The 15,204-nt window shown below is 38.3% G+C and overlaps 1 protein-coding gene across 2 annotated transcripts; it reads left to right on the forward strand.

Moving 5' to 3' along the window:
- The first annotated feature begins 254 nt into the window (after nucleotides 1-254).
- tdrkh (tudor and KH domain containing) lies at nucleotides 255-15,163 on the forward strand. Of its 2 annotated transcripts, XM_005811695.3 has the most exons (15): nucleotides 255-397; nucleotides 2,653-2,762; nucleotides 5,183-5,328; nucleotides 5,418-5,509; nucleotides 6,586-6,787; nucleotides 7,620-7,759; nucleotides 7,837-8,146; nucleotides 8,250-8,416; nucleotides 9,446-9,621; nucleotides 11,406-11,470; nucleotides 12,311-12,462; nucleotides 13,626-13,736; nucleotides 13,933-13,987; nucleotides 14,492-14,567; nucleotides 14,670-15,163. In XM_005811695.3, exons 2-14 carry the CDS (start codon nucleotides 2,698-2,700, stop codon nucleotides 14,545-14,547), a joined length of 1,737 nt encoding a protein of 578 aa, XP_005811752.1. In that variant the 5' UTR covers nucleotides 255-397; nucleotides 2,653-2,697; the 3' UTR covers nucleotides 14,548-14,567; nucleotides 14,670-15,163. The 2 variants fall into 2 exon arrangements, with proteins under 2 accessions (XP_005811752.1, XP_023196471.1); XM_023340703.1 differs by lacking the exon at nucleotides 2,653-2,762 and having other exon boundaries at nucleotides 320-397; nucleotides 14,670-15,161.
- Nucleotides 15,164-15,204: the final 41 nt, after the last annotated feature.

Raw genomic sequence — 15,204 nt, forward strand, 5'->3', positions numbered from 1 at the left:
AACACCTGTTTAAGTGTTCCCTTTATTTTTTTGAGCAGTGTACTTTTCCATTGCTCTCTGAGAGCACGTTGCCCGTTAGAGGCAGCGACTTCGGTTGGGTTGCACCCAACGCTGACGTGAGCAGCTCAACGCTTCCGGTTAACTCTTCGAAATAAGAGTTTTAAGTGACGTCGAGGCCATGTATGTGACTCATATATGTAGAAAATGATTGTATACATGAAACACTGCGCGTCGCGTTGTTTGCCACGCCGTTGTGCTCAGTCACTCCTACTGGAGTGATTTTGTTTGAAGGTTGAAAGAAAGTTCAGTTTCCGGTTTACTGCGAGCTCTCTGGGTAACTTGATGACTGTAACAGCCGGTGTTGATACAACCAGGAGATAGGCTGCTGCAGACGTCTGTAAGTGTCATTTATTAAAACATGTTCATTTGTAATTATTGTAGAGGATATTAGGCCGCAAAAATAAGCAGTACTGTTGAGTGTTTTACTGGGACTGTGTGCTTAACTGACCTGTATCTCTCACTTAGCAGCTACTAAACCTAGCTAATATTAGCTTATTTGACTAGCTGAGTGGAGAAAGTGTTGAGGGTTTTCTGGCTCATCGTCAGGACCAGGGTCCTCATTTAGCCGGAAAGCGGTTTAGTGACCTTTTAGTTCACTCAAATGTCACAGATACTCTTCGGTAACAGAGTCCCAGAGTTTAGCGTGGACTGGACGGCAAATTCTTAAAGGAAGTCGCAGCAATGCGTCAGCTAAAACGTCAAATCTCTCAGACATGACGGGGAGCTGTTTAACTTTTAGCCCTTATTATTCACCTTAAGCTAAAAAGAGCAACCTGTAGCAATAACTGCCATTCAAACTGTTTTTCTTTTTCTTTTTTTCATTTAAAAACTCTTTGAAATTTCAGGTTTACCGATCAGTTAAGTATTTTTTACCAGTTTGTATTCATGGAGTAGAAAAAAATGTTCTGGAGATTTTTAACTACTTTGAAAGAAACAAAAGATCAAAACTGAATCAGTGTGACAGTCCCAGACTTTGGAGCAATAGTTAAATATTAACCCTCTATGGCATGACTTTTTATTTTTTGGGGGAAAAAATATTTTCCTGCATTCTTTGGGAGCTTGGTGGTCCCCGGAGTACCTGGAGAGAACCCACCATGCACAGGGAGAGTTGTTTCATTGTAGCTAAGGTAAATTCACAGCTGCACACATGGGATAGAAACCAATGGAAACAACTTCATGAATGCTGTGAAGGAGGAAATAAGCTTCAGAAACTTCAATGACCTTGTTAGAGTTCATGGTAAAACATTTTAGATGGGATAAGAAGAAATTTGTGGTGTCAATGAGTTTTGGTCAAAACCTGCAGATACCCAGGATAACACCACAATCTGGAAAACTTTCAGCTCATCTGACTTACAACAAAATTCATATTCAGAAGTTTACAAGGATGGAGAACCATGGCAACAGTTATTGTCTGGAGAGTCTCTTCTTCTCAGCTGCTGAAGATTGTAACTCCTTTAGTGTTGTCATGGTGACTGAGTTTGTTCTTCCTGATCTCAGATTGTGATGTCGCATTACTCATGTTGCATTTTCCTTCCACTTTTTGATGAATGATTTAATGGAACTCCAGGGGATGTTTAGGACCTTTAGAATTTTTTTGTGTCCATCCCCTGACTTCTACCTTTCAATAAACCTTTCTCTGATTGGTTGGGCGTGTTCTTTAGTTTTCATGCCAGAAATACTGATGAACTTTCCAGACACAGCCGTCTTTATACTACAATCACTGGAGACAAACTCACTGCACTCAGCTGAACTCCAGTCCACTCAGTGTGGGACCACTAGTACCAGTTGGCAGGACCTCTGTTGAATTAGGTCAGTCACTTTAAAGTGGTGGGGAGAGTACTTCTTCTGCCAGTTATGTTAAATACATGAATCTTCATTATTTTGTAGAAATCAGTTTTCACTTTGGAATGAAGGATCTTTTTTATTGTGAAAGCCAAATTATGTTGATCATTATTGATTTCTAAGTGTAACAAAATAGTAAAATATCAAAGGAAGTGATTACTTTTCATAGGCTCTGTATGTAATAGAAAATCAACTTTTCCTGGGTGTCTCCACAAGTTCTTTCCTGTATCTACAGACCCATGCTATAAATTAGAATATGATTGAAAAGTCAATTTATTTCAGCAACTTTATTATTAAGTGAAACAAATTATATAGATGAATTACACATGGGTGTTTTGTCTTAATCATAATGATTTTCTGCTAACAACTTATGAAAACATGACATTTAAAGTTAGAATATTACATCAGACCAATAAAAAGTATTTTTAAAAACAGAAATGTGAGATTACATACCTACTGACCTACTTATTTTCAAAAAACATTTTAAACTGACAAATGAGACGTATCTACTCTTAATTTATTCAATGTAAGATGACGGTGTAATTAAATTTTTTTCCAAACCACAAAGCCTTAACTCGGAAATCAGACACTTTTGTGTGATTTATTTTGTTACTTTGATTTAATTGAGCCTCCTTCATAGATAGTGATCCAGTATTTATTGCTTGGTGTCCAGGCTCAGCTGCTGCCATTTAGTTAAATGTTGTTCTCCTTCTGCCTGTCTGTCACTGCTTCTGATCTTAAATGACAAAGAAACGCTGGAGTTGCAGACACTCTTTTTGTCCGAATTCTTCTGAGATGAACGTTGGCGTGTCCAAGTCCCGCGTGTTTGTCAGCTACAGCTCCCAAGTCCTCCTCTCCAAGTGAGACAGGCCTTTGTGCATGGTGGTGCTGTGTGATCTGGAGTCATTCATTACCCCTCTCTGCTCTAAGTGTTGGCTCCTCATCTCACTTTGCTCAGTCTAAAGCATTATTTAGAAAAAACACACACAATGCATGGAGCGAACTGTTGGAATGTCTGACTGAATAAAGTGAACAGCATGAACCTGTAGCAGCTTTTGGTGCTTTTCATGCAGCAGTCAAGGTCAGGAGGGCTGTAGTTATTGACTTGGCTACAAGCAGTGTGGTGTGTGTATGTGTGTGTGTGTGTGTACCACAGAAGCTAATTGTTAAATTAGAGGATGTTGTATTGCTTGTGATTGTTTGTGCTCAGTTTGTATCTTTTTTAACAGATTGTGATGAAGTGAAAATGGACACCTTAGTAATATTAAATGTTTCCTGAAGTGAAGTCTTGCTGAGAGTAAAATGAACAGCAGTGTTTAGTTTGTGACATTGTTCCATACTGGATCTGCTTGAATTCAGGCTTGCTGCTGCTTTTGTTTCTTTGCTGCATGACTGCTGCAGAGCTGTTCATCAAAGACAAACGCTAAAGACTTCCCTTGACCCCAACTAACACTGAAACACATTTGATGTTTTTAATAAGAAAACCTGAATTAGGGATGCACCGATAGATTGGCCATGCTTTCCTCAATTTATGAATGTGAAGTCGATCTTATCTACTGATCTCTACTATTTCTGCAAAGGTCTAAAAATCAGCCAGTGTCCTCTTTTGCTCTTTGTTCCGCTGACTGACAGATATTCCCCCGCTCCCCGTCCACCAGGTCACGTTTGCACGTGTGCGTTTAACAATAATCACCCCACCGTTGCCAACATGGAGACTTCGTTGCTATATTTAGTGTCCTCATCTGACCTCAAACATTGTGATTTGTGTAGCAAAATAATGCTGTGCACTTTATACTGTATTTGGTAAGATGCTCAAAACAGGCCTGCAGTCTAACCTGTTGTGCAAAAAATAGGCCCAAGTCATTTTTTTTTTTTTAGTTTACTTAATTTAGTAGTTTGCGCAGAAATGCTAAGCTTTTTATTTATATTGGAGAGCACTACATCATTTGCAGGTTAGGGCTGCAACTAACAATTGTTTTAGTAATTGATTATTTTGACGATTCATTGATTAATCAGGCTAAAATTAAAACGTATTTCTAACACATAATATTAGAAATACTTTAAAAAATGCAAATAACCAAATATTTCAGTTGATTTTTCAAATAAGAAAATAAACATGTTATTGCCTAAAATGCAATAACAGCCTTTCATTTAGTGAATGTTTGATCATTTGTAGGAAAAGATGAGGCCGTCACAACATGTGAAAACTCAGTCTTTTCTGCTTGTCTTAACATTGGTACTGCATAGACTGATCTGGTGATGATTTTTTGGACCATCAAAAAATTTAGTATTTTTTGATTATTTTTATTTTTGGACTTAACCAATTAATAATTGGATAGCAAAAGATTTTTCTTTTACAGAACTTGAACCAAGTGAAGCTACATCAGCCATGTGTTTTTTTTTTTTTTACTTAAATGCAATATATATATTTTAACAAATTTGACTTACTGCTCCAAGTGTGTTGTTCTTTTAGCAAATGGCAATTACTAAATTAGCTGACAATTATTTCAATCAACGAATCATTACGATGATTCTGATTAAACGTTTCAATCCTGGTGGGATTAAAGCAAGTTTATATTGCTTCATGGATACTATTTTGTGTTTTTCAGTAAACTAAGATTGGAACATTGAAAGTGGATTTAGGGATGCATGATATTAGATTTTGGTCGATATCTGATATGCCGATGCACTAAAACTCATTTGGCCAATAACCAATATCAATACAGATATTTTTTTCCTATACCTACTTACTGAAACTATATGGCTTTCTCTACTGTGGAATTAAAATACTGCATCTTCTTTGTCAATTTAGCCTGCTACCAAATGCAAATGCTAAAAAGGAGGCTAAAATGACTTTCAACTTGCATTATGTTTAGTGTCAAATTTACACATGACAATGACAACACTCAAACAGTGCAAATTTGAAGTTGTGCTGTGCTGCAGGCATTATTGTCACTGGTTAGTCACAACACCTTTTATATCTGTGAGTTATTTTGATGGAATCACCGATGCCAGATATAAAAGTTTACAGCTAATATCAGCCGATACCAATACCATGCTGAAAATATCGTGCATCCCTAGGTGGATTGTGACCTTTTTATGCCAGACAGTGTCAGTTATTAAAAAAAGTTGGTGTCAGCCAAAACCGCAACCTGCAGGTCAGACGTTTTAAAGATCGGTGATTGGCCAGAAAATTGCAGTCGGTGCACCCCTAACGTGAACATGCCATGAGAAGTGCTGGACAGCAGAGAGCTGTTAATGCCCTTGTGTGCTGTCTCAGGTGTAGCATCCCGCTGAGTGTGCGCTACGTCATGGATGCTGTGAAGGACGGACCCAGAGGGAAAATGGTAGCTCTGGCTGCAGGCCTGTCTGTTGGAGCTACGATAGGCTACATTGTTTATCGCCACATCAGCAACGCCAGCAGCGGTAAGTTGGTGCTGTTATAAAACAAACGCATATGAATGAATAGATAATCAACCACTAAGTGTATTTTTCATTCTCTGATCTCCTGACAGGTCAGGAGCCTGACGCTGAGGAGTTCAAAATGATTCTTCCTATTGAAGTGTATAGAAACATCTCCAGAGGCCATGCTACATTTCTGGATGTGGTAAGTAGTTCACACCTTCGTTCATCTTATTTTGCCTTTAAGGAGTCTACTTATTATAGTGTAAGTAGAGGCCTAGGTAGTTTACTTTGATCAGGAAGTAAAGAAAGTAGGTAGGGTGGAGAAGTTGGTCACACTATAACAAGCGCAGTGCGCTGCTTGCACACTCTGCTCTGCAGAGTGATTCTATCACCGCAGAGTGAGTCAGGTGCAACACATCCTTGATGATTTGCACCTGACTCACCCTGCAGTGACGACAAGCGACAAGATAGAGCTGGAAGATGTTAAACAAAAGCTATTAACAGGAGTTGCTTACTCAAATGGTTGTCTAAAAATGAAAGTAATAAAATTGTAATTAAAATATGTCAGGTTTACTTTGGCGTCCAGCCTATAATTAAAGGTTAATTAGTTGGATTGGATTGGACTGGACTCGAACACAATGACTGCAGGCTCTGACTGGGTCAAGTTAAATTTTTTAGGCCTGATCTAAATTCTATTTTGGAGTCTTGATTCAAACCTGAGCAGAGCTGTTTACACTCATTTTCATTACCAGCACCAGAATAGATTTATACCCTCTCCACACAGAGACAAGCACGGAATATCTTTGTAAACGGTTAAGAAAAACGATGTGTGTCCACATGACAGGATGCAGCACCACACAACAACAATGTAGTAGGTGGTGATGTAACATGGCCAAAACTGCACCATATTTGTTATTTGTGAAAGTGTTAGAGATTTAGATGCAACGTCAACATCAATGTTTAAAAAAAAAAAAGACCTGGCCACCAGGAAACATGAAACCGCCATTGCAGAATGGCATAAAACTGCAATGATTTCATAAATGATCATTTCTGGTCTCCTAAGACGCTGAGTCCATGTGGATGCTCAGCCTAAACAGCACAAAACATTTTGTGGATACACCTAAAATCGTCTCCGTGGACAGGGCCTCGGCCTGTTATTTTCTCAAAACTGAACAACACAGTCATCATGTTTTACCCTTTATCTGGTACATGTCTCAAGGACACAGTGGTTCATCCTTCTCGGTAAGCTCCTGCCTCTTTCTGTTTCTGTTTGTTTAGGTGACCCAGAAGTCTGGAGCTCATGTGAGAGTTGCATCATACTTAGAGGAAACTGGCCAGAAGGCCGCTGTGTGTGTCCAGATGCAGGGCTCAAAGGAGCAGGTCCTGTTGGCCCGCTGTGTCCTGGAGAACCTGGCTACAGACTGTGAGCCAACAGTGGAGGTTTTAGAGGTTCCTCAGAACGCCTTTGGACGTGTTATAGGTACTCTCATTTATAGAGTCAACTTGTTTTCCCTAGGACCTTTTTTCCTTTACTGATGAGACTTTGGGTAACCAGATTTCCATGGTCTGCTGTTGGGAATAGAATAGAATAGAATAGAATAGAATAGAATAGAATAGAATTACTTTATTCATCCCAGCAGGGAAATTATTTCGCAGTTACAGCAGCATAGAGACAAGACACACAACAACCACCACTGAGTAGCAATTGTAGACAAAATAAAAATAAAATATAACATGCTGTCAATATAAAAAGCAGCTTAGAGCAGTCCTTGCAAAGATTCAAAAAAATGCAGATACAGTATGTATATGTAAATATATGTACAGCAAGTGTGCCACAGTGCAGTAAGTGTACAGCAGGAAATTAGCTAGTGGCTAAATTTGGTGAATCATCTTTGTGAGCATTTATCATATTGTTGCTGGAGTTTGTAGATGTGGCTGTTATGAAAGTGTGTTTTAGGTAGGGCTGCATTTATTGTTTCTGTTTTACTAGAATAAAAAAAAGATGACTAGTAGGCCCCCATTTTTTTGTCTGAGTTAGTCAATACAATAACAACACGATCAATACAATAAGTTTTTGAACTGATGTGGTTTAAGAAACAGGTACAGCGGACTGTCACTGACATAAAACTGCTAAGAGTTTATTGAAAGTCTCAATAATATTGCTGGGTGTAGTATAGAAAATGCAAACAATAATGGGCTGAGTATGAAAACTCAAGAAATCCTACAGGTTAAATCTGCCTTCTTTTATTGAATATTTTGCAACTAGTAGTCGTGTTTGTGTGCGTGTGTGTGTATCTATTTGTGTGTTACAGGACGTGGTGGTGAGTGTTTGAAACTAATCACAAGAAGCACAGGAGCTAGAATAGTTTGTTCCAGAAAGAAAAAGCACAGCCCTGGAGAAAAGGGGAGTGTGACCATCACCGGGAGTAAACAGGAGGTCAAGCAGGCCAAGGTGAACAACTCATTTGGATTTTATAAATTCAACTCTTTATTTAGAGTTAGACTCACTGCCATTTTTTTTACTTGCAGGAGATGATTCTAGAAAGAGTTGGAGCGGATGCAGTGGTGAGGTCAAAGATCTCGCAGTCATCTGCCCTTCGCCAGAAACGTGGACATAAAGTCGTGAATCCAGATCCCTGCTGCATGGAACCCAAATGCCTCGTTGGTCTGAACAACAACGGCCCTGTCTCCTACACGGAGAAGAATGGACTTGATCAGTCCAAAGAAGCCACGACTGAATGTCTACTTCTTGAGATGAAGGGGCTGAAAGGCACAGATGAGCAGGAAGAGGAGAGCAGCGTGTCCACAGATACACTCTCTGAAGTGTCCAAGTTTGAAAGTCAGCTCACTTTAATCATGTCTCAGCAACTCTACCTGTATTAATTTTGATTCGACTCCAGTTGTTTGACACAAAGGATTTTGACGTCTTCTGTGTGCCCCAGTTCCCAGTCCAGACCTGAGCTTCCAGCCTGATGAACACTTAGAGGTTTATGTGTCTGCATCGGAAAACCCAAACCACTTCTGGATCCAGATTCTGGGCGTTCGCTCCCTCCAGCTGGACAAGCTGACAGAGGAGATGAACAACTTCTACACAAATGAAAACCCCACAGTAAGTACATGTGCGGAGTTAATCATGTCACACTTTATGGGTCAAAGGTAAAGCTAGCAGTTCATTGAAGAAGCATCATTTGTTAACAAATGATGGTGTACTGTTGACATTAGCTTCTTAGCAGTTCTAGCCATGTTCCCATTCATGTTTTTTAGTGTATTTTGAAGGTTCACTACACTAGCAGACAGCAAAATGCTACTGCTGTGAAAACAAGGAGCAGGACATTATAACATAATAAATTTATTTGTAAAATAAAGTTTGCAGCTTACTGCTTTGCTGTGTCTGTCATTTCCATAGTCAGAAAAAAACTCAATAAGATCAAGAAAAAGTACTATTTAACCTGCACTTTGAAGACTCTCTGATGGTGGGGGTATGTTAAATTGACTTACGGTTTAACTCATCCACTTGTAGCTTCAGCATCTTGGAGTTTGGATTACAAAATTGCTGTGAGAAATACAAAACAAATTGGTTAGCTGGAAGTCCATGACCTTGTTTTGAAGTTCCGGAGCAAATACTGTGACATAATAGTTCAAAAAATGGAAGGAAATAGAAAAAAACTGAAAACGCAGCACTGGGAGACACCAAATAGAACCTTCCTTAAAGTACACAACAAAATGTGTGAAAGGGTGAAATAAAATTGCATTATCTTTTCCCTTTAACACAATTTAGTCAGATGTGCATTTACTTTGTCTTCCATCCACCTGATGTAAGACAGAGGAGCATGATTAGTCTCTTCAGGGACCCTTCCAACGTCGGCCCAACCCGACCCACTACTTTGTGACTGCTTGCTGTACACATTGTTTTCCTATCACTGATTAGAATATTTACTAGTGAGAAACTTTAACCACTGAACTAACTGGCTAACTGAGCTCCTAAATTGAGGCATTCTTTCATAAATGTTTCTAGAAGTCTTCATGCCTAAGGGACCAGATTTTATACAGCTGAGGTCTAGAAGGGCCTGGAACACCAGAACTGTCTACATACATTTGTTAAATAAACGTTGATGCAGCTGGTGTTGTGGGTCTGCAGGAGCAGCGGATGGATAGCATTTTGGTTGGAGACATTGTGGCTGCTCCGTATCGAGACTACAACACATGGAACAGGGCCAGGGTGCTGGGGTTTCTGGGATCTGGACTGGTGGATCTTTACTATGTAGACTTCGGGGACAACGGGGAGCTTTCCAGGGACAGTTTGCGCCCCCTCAGGTAAGAGATGCCATGATTGTAAGGTGGACTTATCTCTAGAGGGAACAAACATGATTTGATTCCCAGCTGAATTTAACCCCCTTACTAATACTTGAGTTGCCAAGAGACAGTTTTGATGGTTTGGAAAAAATCTTTGAGGAGTGGAGCATCCTGCCAACACTCTGACCAACTACAACAATTGTCTTCCCACTGTTCTTACTAAATCAATTAGAATGGAAGATTAAAGATTTGTTTTACTGAAATACAAATCAACATAATAATATTGTGTTATTGCTGCATTTTTGACTCTAGTTTCCATGTAATTGTCACAAAAGATTGTGCAAATATGCATTTAGAGATCCCAGTTTGATCAGCTTTGCAACAGTACAATCAGAGTGATCAGCCTTAATCTGTGATTGGCATCCACACAATAAAGAAATTAATCTGCAAAAGAGGAACCTTTTACTTAAGAGTAGTTACCTCAGGAAGCTATCAGGCCTGCAGGACCTGTCAGTGAGATGTTTGCAATGTTAGGAGCTCAAGTAAAGGACAAATAGATTTTAATAATGAAAAATACACAAAGCTGAAATTGCATGTTTGGCCAGCTACATATGAAAATCTGTTCTTAAAAAATCCAACATAATTGGTTCACTTTCTTCTGGCAATAATTTTTTGACACTGAGCTTAAAGGCAGGTGAGTTAATGAAGAATTGGTCTTTTTTCCCTTGATGCTGAAACTTAAAACTGCAACATAAGTTGCAGTTTTGATGAGTACATCATGTGAACATTGTTTAAACAATATTTTGCTTCTTCCCAAAGATGTGGAGCTGCAGTTTCCATTTAACAACTTCAGGACTTTCAGGACGCTGTAGCAGCATCATTGTCATTAACATTTCATTCCAAATGAAATGTCAACCAATGACTTACTTTGTCCATGAATCTGTGACCAGACTATTGATTTGTTTGTCATTGTAGTCTCAGAAATGGAAAGCATTATAATCTGTTCGGGTTTGCTACAAGAACCTCAGGGGATGTCATAATTATCTGAAAGGGGCAGTATTATGCAAAGTCAACTTTTTGGAGCTTTCCATCAAATAATAATATTATTCCTTCATCAAAAGGATTGTCTTGATTCTTTCGTAATCCTTTAATCTCCCTGGCAACCATTCAGCTCTGCGAAACACCTGGTTGGACATAGAGCCATCTTTGAGCTCCACATCAGAGCTGCAGTTTCCAAGCCACCACCTCACAGAGCAGTCCTCCCTCGCAGCTCCCCCACTCGGCTCCTTCAGACTAGCAGCAATTAGCAAACACCTGGTGGTACTGCACATTTGTTGAGCTCATTACAAAAGCTACTTCTCAGAACAACGCTGGTAAAAACATTGTTAAAGGGTTCATAGAGGAGCCATGTTGTGATGACTTCCTGAAGGCAGTTTCAGACAGAGGGCCAATTTCCAGGTGTTAAATTACAAAGTCACATTTCTTTTAAGTCATATTTGATACATACATAATTGTTTCTAACAGTTGAAGATAACTTGGTTACTTGATTGTGCTATAAATTGGCACTTTGTGGAAAATGCATAAGATTGCCTCTTTACATCTGGAGCATCATTTGTTGTTGTGTGAGAGAAATGGATTTTATTGAAGTGCAGTGAACTTTCATGTCTCCACTTTCCTGCAGGGCGCTTTAACTCAGCCAAGTTTTTGTCCTGTGCTCCACAGCTGCTGCCAAGAACACATTCGCATGCAGCACCTGCTTCAAAACTTAATAACAGCTTCTTGCTTTTGCTCCACTAAAATTCCAGGAGCGACTTCCTCAGCTTACCATTCCAAGCTATTGAGTGCAGCTTAGCAGGAGTGAGGCCAAAAGGTAAAATATTCAGCCCAATTAGAATTACATTCACAGACATGCAGTTGAAGCCAGATTTCTATGTACATTGTATGAAAAGACTCATAACCTTTTTGTCTGACATCAATTCAGACTATCTTCAGTTAGGATAACCAACATATTTTTATTTCCTAAATGAAAGAATCAGAGAAAACATTTTTAGAGAAGTTTAAAAAAAAAAGTATCTTCATATTTCAAAGTTTCCATATGTTTCATCAGTATTTGGTAGATTTACCTTTTTAAATTGTAATATTTAGGTCAAATGTTGGGCCTTTGTTGTTCGTAAGCCACTTCGTTGGTAATCTGGTGGAATGCTGAAGGTCACTGTTTATTTTAAAGACCCATTTGTGTCGAAACTTTTACTTCCTGCCTGATGTGTTGGGCAGTTTTTTCAATGTTTCCTTCATCCATCCACAAGAAGACCTCCATTTGACTCAGAAGTTGTGAATTAAAGTAGCAGAATCTTGCAAAGCCATGACATTGTCTGGGTTTTCTCCGATTTTTGGCAGCCATAGTCACCTTAGAACATATCAAACTTATGACTTTTTTAAAAAATTATAAAAATTCTTCAAATATGTAGGAATCTACATATCTAGACCTCAGGAATGTAGCAAGTTTAGTGTAGATAATCCTAACTAAGCTAAAACTGGTCGGTTTTATGTCGGACAGAACAAAAGATTGTCTCTTCTCACACAATGTATAAGGTTTAAATATTAAAAAAGCAATTAGAAGCTTCTTGTTATTTTCTTTTACATTGACTACAGATGTGCCTGTATTTTTCAGATGCTGTGTCTACAGACATGTTTCTGTTTTTTCATTCAGGAGAGTTTTGGACTGAAGCAGCTCTGGACATATTTGAACAGTTGACATATTGTGCTAACTGGAGACCCCTACAGGCCAAACTCTGCAGTTACTCCCACTCCGAACTCTCGTCCTGGCCCAGTGTTAAGCTCTATGACAACAGCAAAGGAAAGGTTAGTTCGTTTTTATGCTGTATTTATCCAGGCCAGTTCATCCATTTGTGAATTTGTTCATGTATTTCAGACCTACGCATTGCCATTTAGCTCTGTTGCACCAATGTTGCTAAATAAGTTATTTTTCTTTGTTGTTAGTTTATTTTCATGAATTATGAAGATAAACAAAAATGCTCTTTTTTAAGAACTGAAGATGTAGCAAAGTGGCTTAATGTTTTCATGACTATAGGAGCTAACCGAATTAGTTAGATGCAACTTATTAGGTAAGTAACGTATTAAGTTACTCATCTTGCTTAGGCTGCTTTAAGTTAGGTTATTATAATTCACAAAATCAAGGCAAGTTTATTTTGACATCACATTATAGCAAGAGGGCTATTCACCGTGTTTTACATGATTTCTTCCTACCAGAGACAACTGTCACTTAATGGGAGCAAAGGAATCTATGATATTTGAAATTTTAGGATGGAAGTTATCTATCTACTCATTTACGGAGTTAATGAGTATTAAAAAACCTATTCCCACTGAGACAGTGGGAAAAAACACTGAGACAGCTCTTTGGTTCAATGAGTCAGTAGAAATGATGTTTTGAAAGATACCAAAAAAATGGTCAGATAGGTCGACATCAGTTACAAAAACCTTTACTGATGATCAAATACACAGTATACCCCAATTTGTGTATTGACTGTTTCAACATGTTGAGTCAAACCAAGCATTTTAAGTGAGCCACTTAAAACATGTCCCTTCACCTCAACAACCAGATACTCAAAAGAACATATTTTTATTGAATCATGAGACCCGGAAGTAGGAATGGAGAGGAATAGATCAAATATATAAATTTGATTTCAAAGTTTTTGAATAGGGTCTTAATTTTAACAAACTAAATATTGCTGTAATGATTAGTCAGAGGAGCACATTTCCTTAGTTAAAAGACTACTTTTACTTTTGTCAAAGTAGGTGAATAAATATAACATAATACACGTAGATGATAGTTGTATCTGTGAAAATATTCCACAGTTGACGGCACTGTTTCACAAAGGAAAACAACAGTACTTTAAGACTAAAAACGAAAGGTAATAAATATGAAAGGGTGAAATGACCAAGATGTGGACTTCTTTTTTGTTGAAACATGTATTTAAACAAAATATTAAATCTGTTTTATTTAGGCTGTGGATATCGGTGAGGAGCTCATACGGCTGGGCCATGCTGTCAGCTTCCAGGAAACATTTAATGAGAAGGTAGAAGGAGACAATCTAGGCTGTTTGCAAAGGATGTTGGTGAGTCTTTTAAACAAAGTGTGAATTAAACTTAAATGTATCCAGAGGTTTTACAAGAACTGGCATGGTTTTTTTGTTGTTTTTTTCACTCCTATATCAGTTTTGGGCTTCATGGCCCAACATGAACTTACATTACATTTGTTTTAAACCTGACTACTTGAAAACATCTTCAAGTGGATTTGTTGTCTCCTTGCAGGATGATGTAATAGGAGCAACTTCAGAGCTCAGTCTGTCATGTATCAGTTTGTCAGGTGAGTGGAAAAACTGGCGGTAGGTGTGAAGAGGGGTGTATGTATATATTTATACACACACACACCAAAATACACTAACCAGAGTCTGCAAACAGCTCATATAGTATTCAGAATAAATCCTATGTTTATCACTGAAACACAAAATCTAGCTGTGTTCAGTGATTACTTGCTATGTTTGAGATGAAAACTTGCATTGTGGTTAATTTTTCTTATTTCTTGGAGAATATTTTTCAAGCAGGTTCTAAGTTACCACATGAGGACAAAACCCTAAAAACTTAAATCTGGGGAAATATGAAAATGTATTTTTTCTAAATACCCTCAAAGGTGTGTAATTGATGAGTGCTGTTTGTCTTGTTAGGTGGGAAATCCTCCAGGTGCAGTTTTTAGCTGTTTGATGGTACTCATTAGGCGGAAAACCTGCATTTCAGCTTCAGTCATGTCACAGGCAGACAGGCTCTTTCTAGTGGGATGTGACTTCTGACATGTTTGTCTTTTATCCCTCAGAAGCTGCTTCAGTCTCAGGAAGTGTGGATGACGGTGTAGAAGATGAGCTCCTCTGAGGCCAAACAGATACATAAAGGCATTATTTTTTTTGCTACATAAACATTGCATTTGTTGAAAATGATGACATTATGCCTCCTGTGCTTCAGCTTTAACTAAGCACTCTTTTCCATTGGTCCAGGTTGTATAACAGGAGGAGCAAGAATGTTTGTCCCGTGTATAACCCCAATGTGGAGCCTTCCCTACAAGTGCAACACCGTTTGTCCAGCCATTTTCTTGTTTTGCTTAAGGGTTTTTGTACCCTGTGCTGCTGTGCTTGAAAAAGTTTGGGAAATTTGTGTTTGATTCCTCAGACGCACTGTTATGAGACTTAGTTTACTTGAAGGAAAAGGGTTGAGGCATTTTCTTTTGTATATATTGTTTATTATATATGTTAGATATATTGAAGTTCATCTAATATTTTTGAAAAGAAGTCAGGCAGTATTGTTGAATGAACAGAATCAGTTCACTTTAAAAAAAAGGTTACATGAAGTGGTCCATTAGCCATGAAACATTGTTCTTCAGAGAAATATTATATTGACCTATATTACAAATATTGACCTTATTTTATTTGACAGAGATTGTATCTTTATTTTCATTTCACATTTCTAAAGTAAACTGAATAATAACCACAATGCAATAAAATAATGTTCTTTCTTCATTGTTCATCGGTTTAT

The sequence above is a fragment of the Xiphophorus maculatus genome, chromosome 10 (assembly GCF_002775205.1).
Source record: "Xiphophorus maculatus strain JP 163 A chromosome 10, X_maculatus-5.0-male, whole genome shotgun sequence".
Taxonomy (NCBI): domain Eukaryota; kingdom Metazoa; phylum Chordata; class Actinopteri; order Cyprinodontiformes; family Poeciliidae; genus Xiphophorus; species Xiphophorus maculatus.

What these genes read in the sequence shown, in the direction of transcription:
- tdrkh (XM_005811695.3), top strand. Translation starts at nt 2,698, where the DNA reads ATGAACGTTGGCGTGTCCAAGTCCCGCGTGTTTGTCAGCTACAGCTCC. An exon ending in TCCCAAGTCCTCCTCTCCAA is followed by an intron (nt 2,763 to 5,182) that starts GTGAGACAGGCC and finishes GTGCTGTCTCAG; the next exon opens with GTGTAGCATCCCGCTGAGTG. An exon ending in CGCCTTTGGACGTGTTATAG is followed by an intron (nt 6,788 to 7,619) that starts GTACTCTCATTT and finishes TGTGTGTTACAG; the next exon opens with GACGTGGTGGTGAGTGTTTG.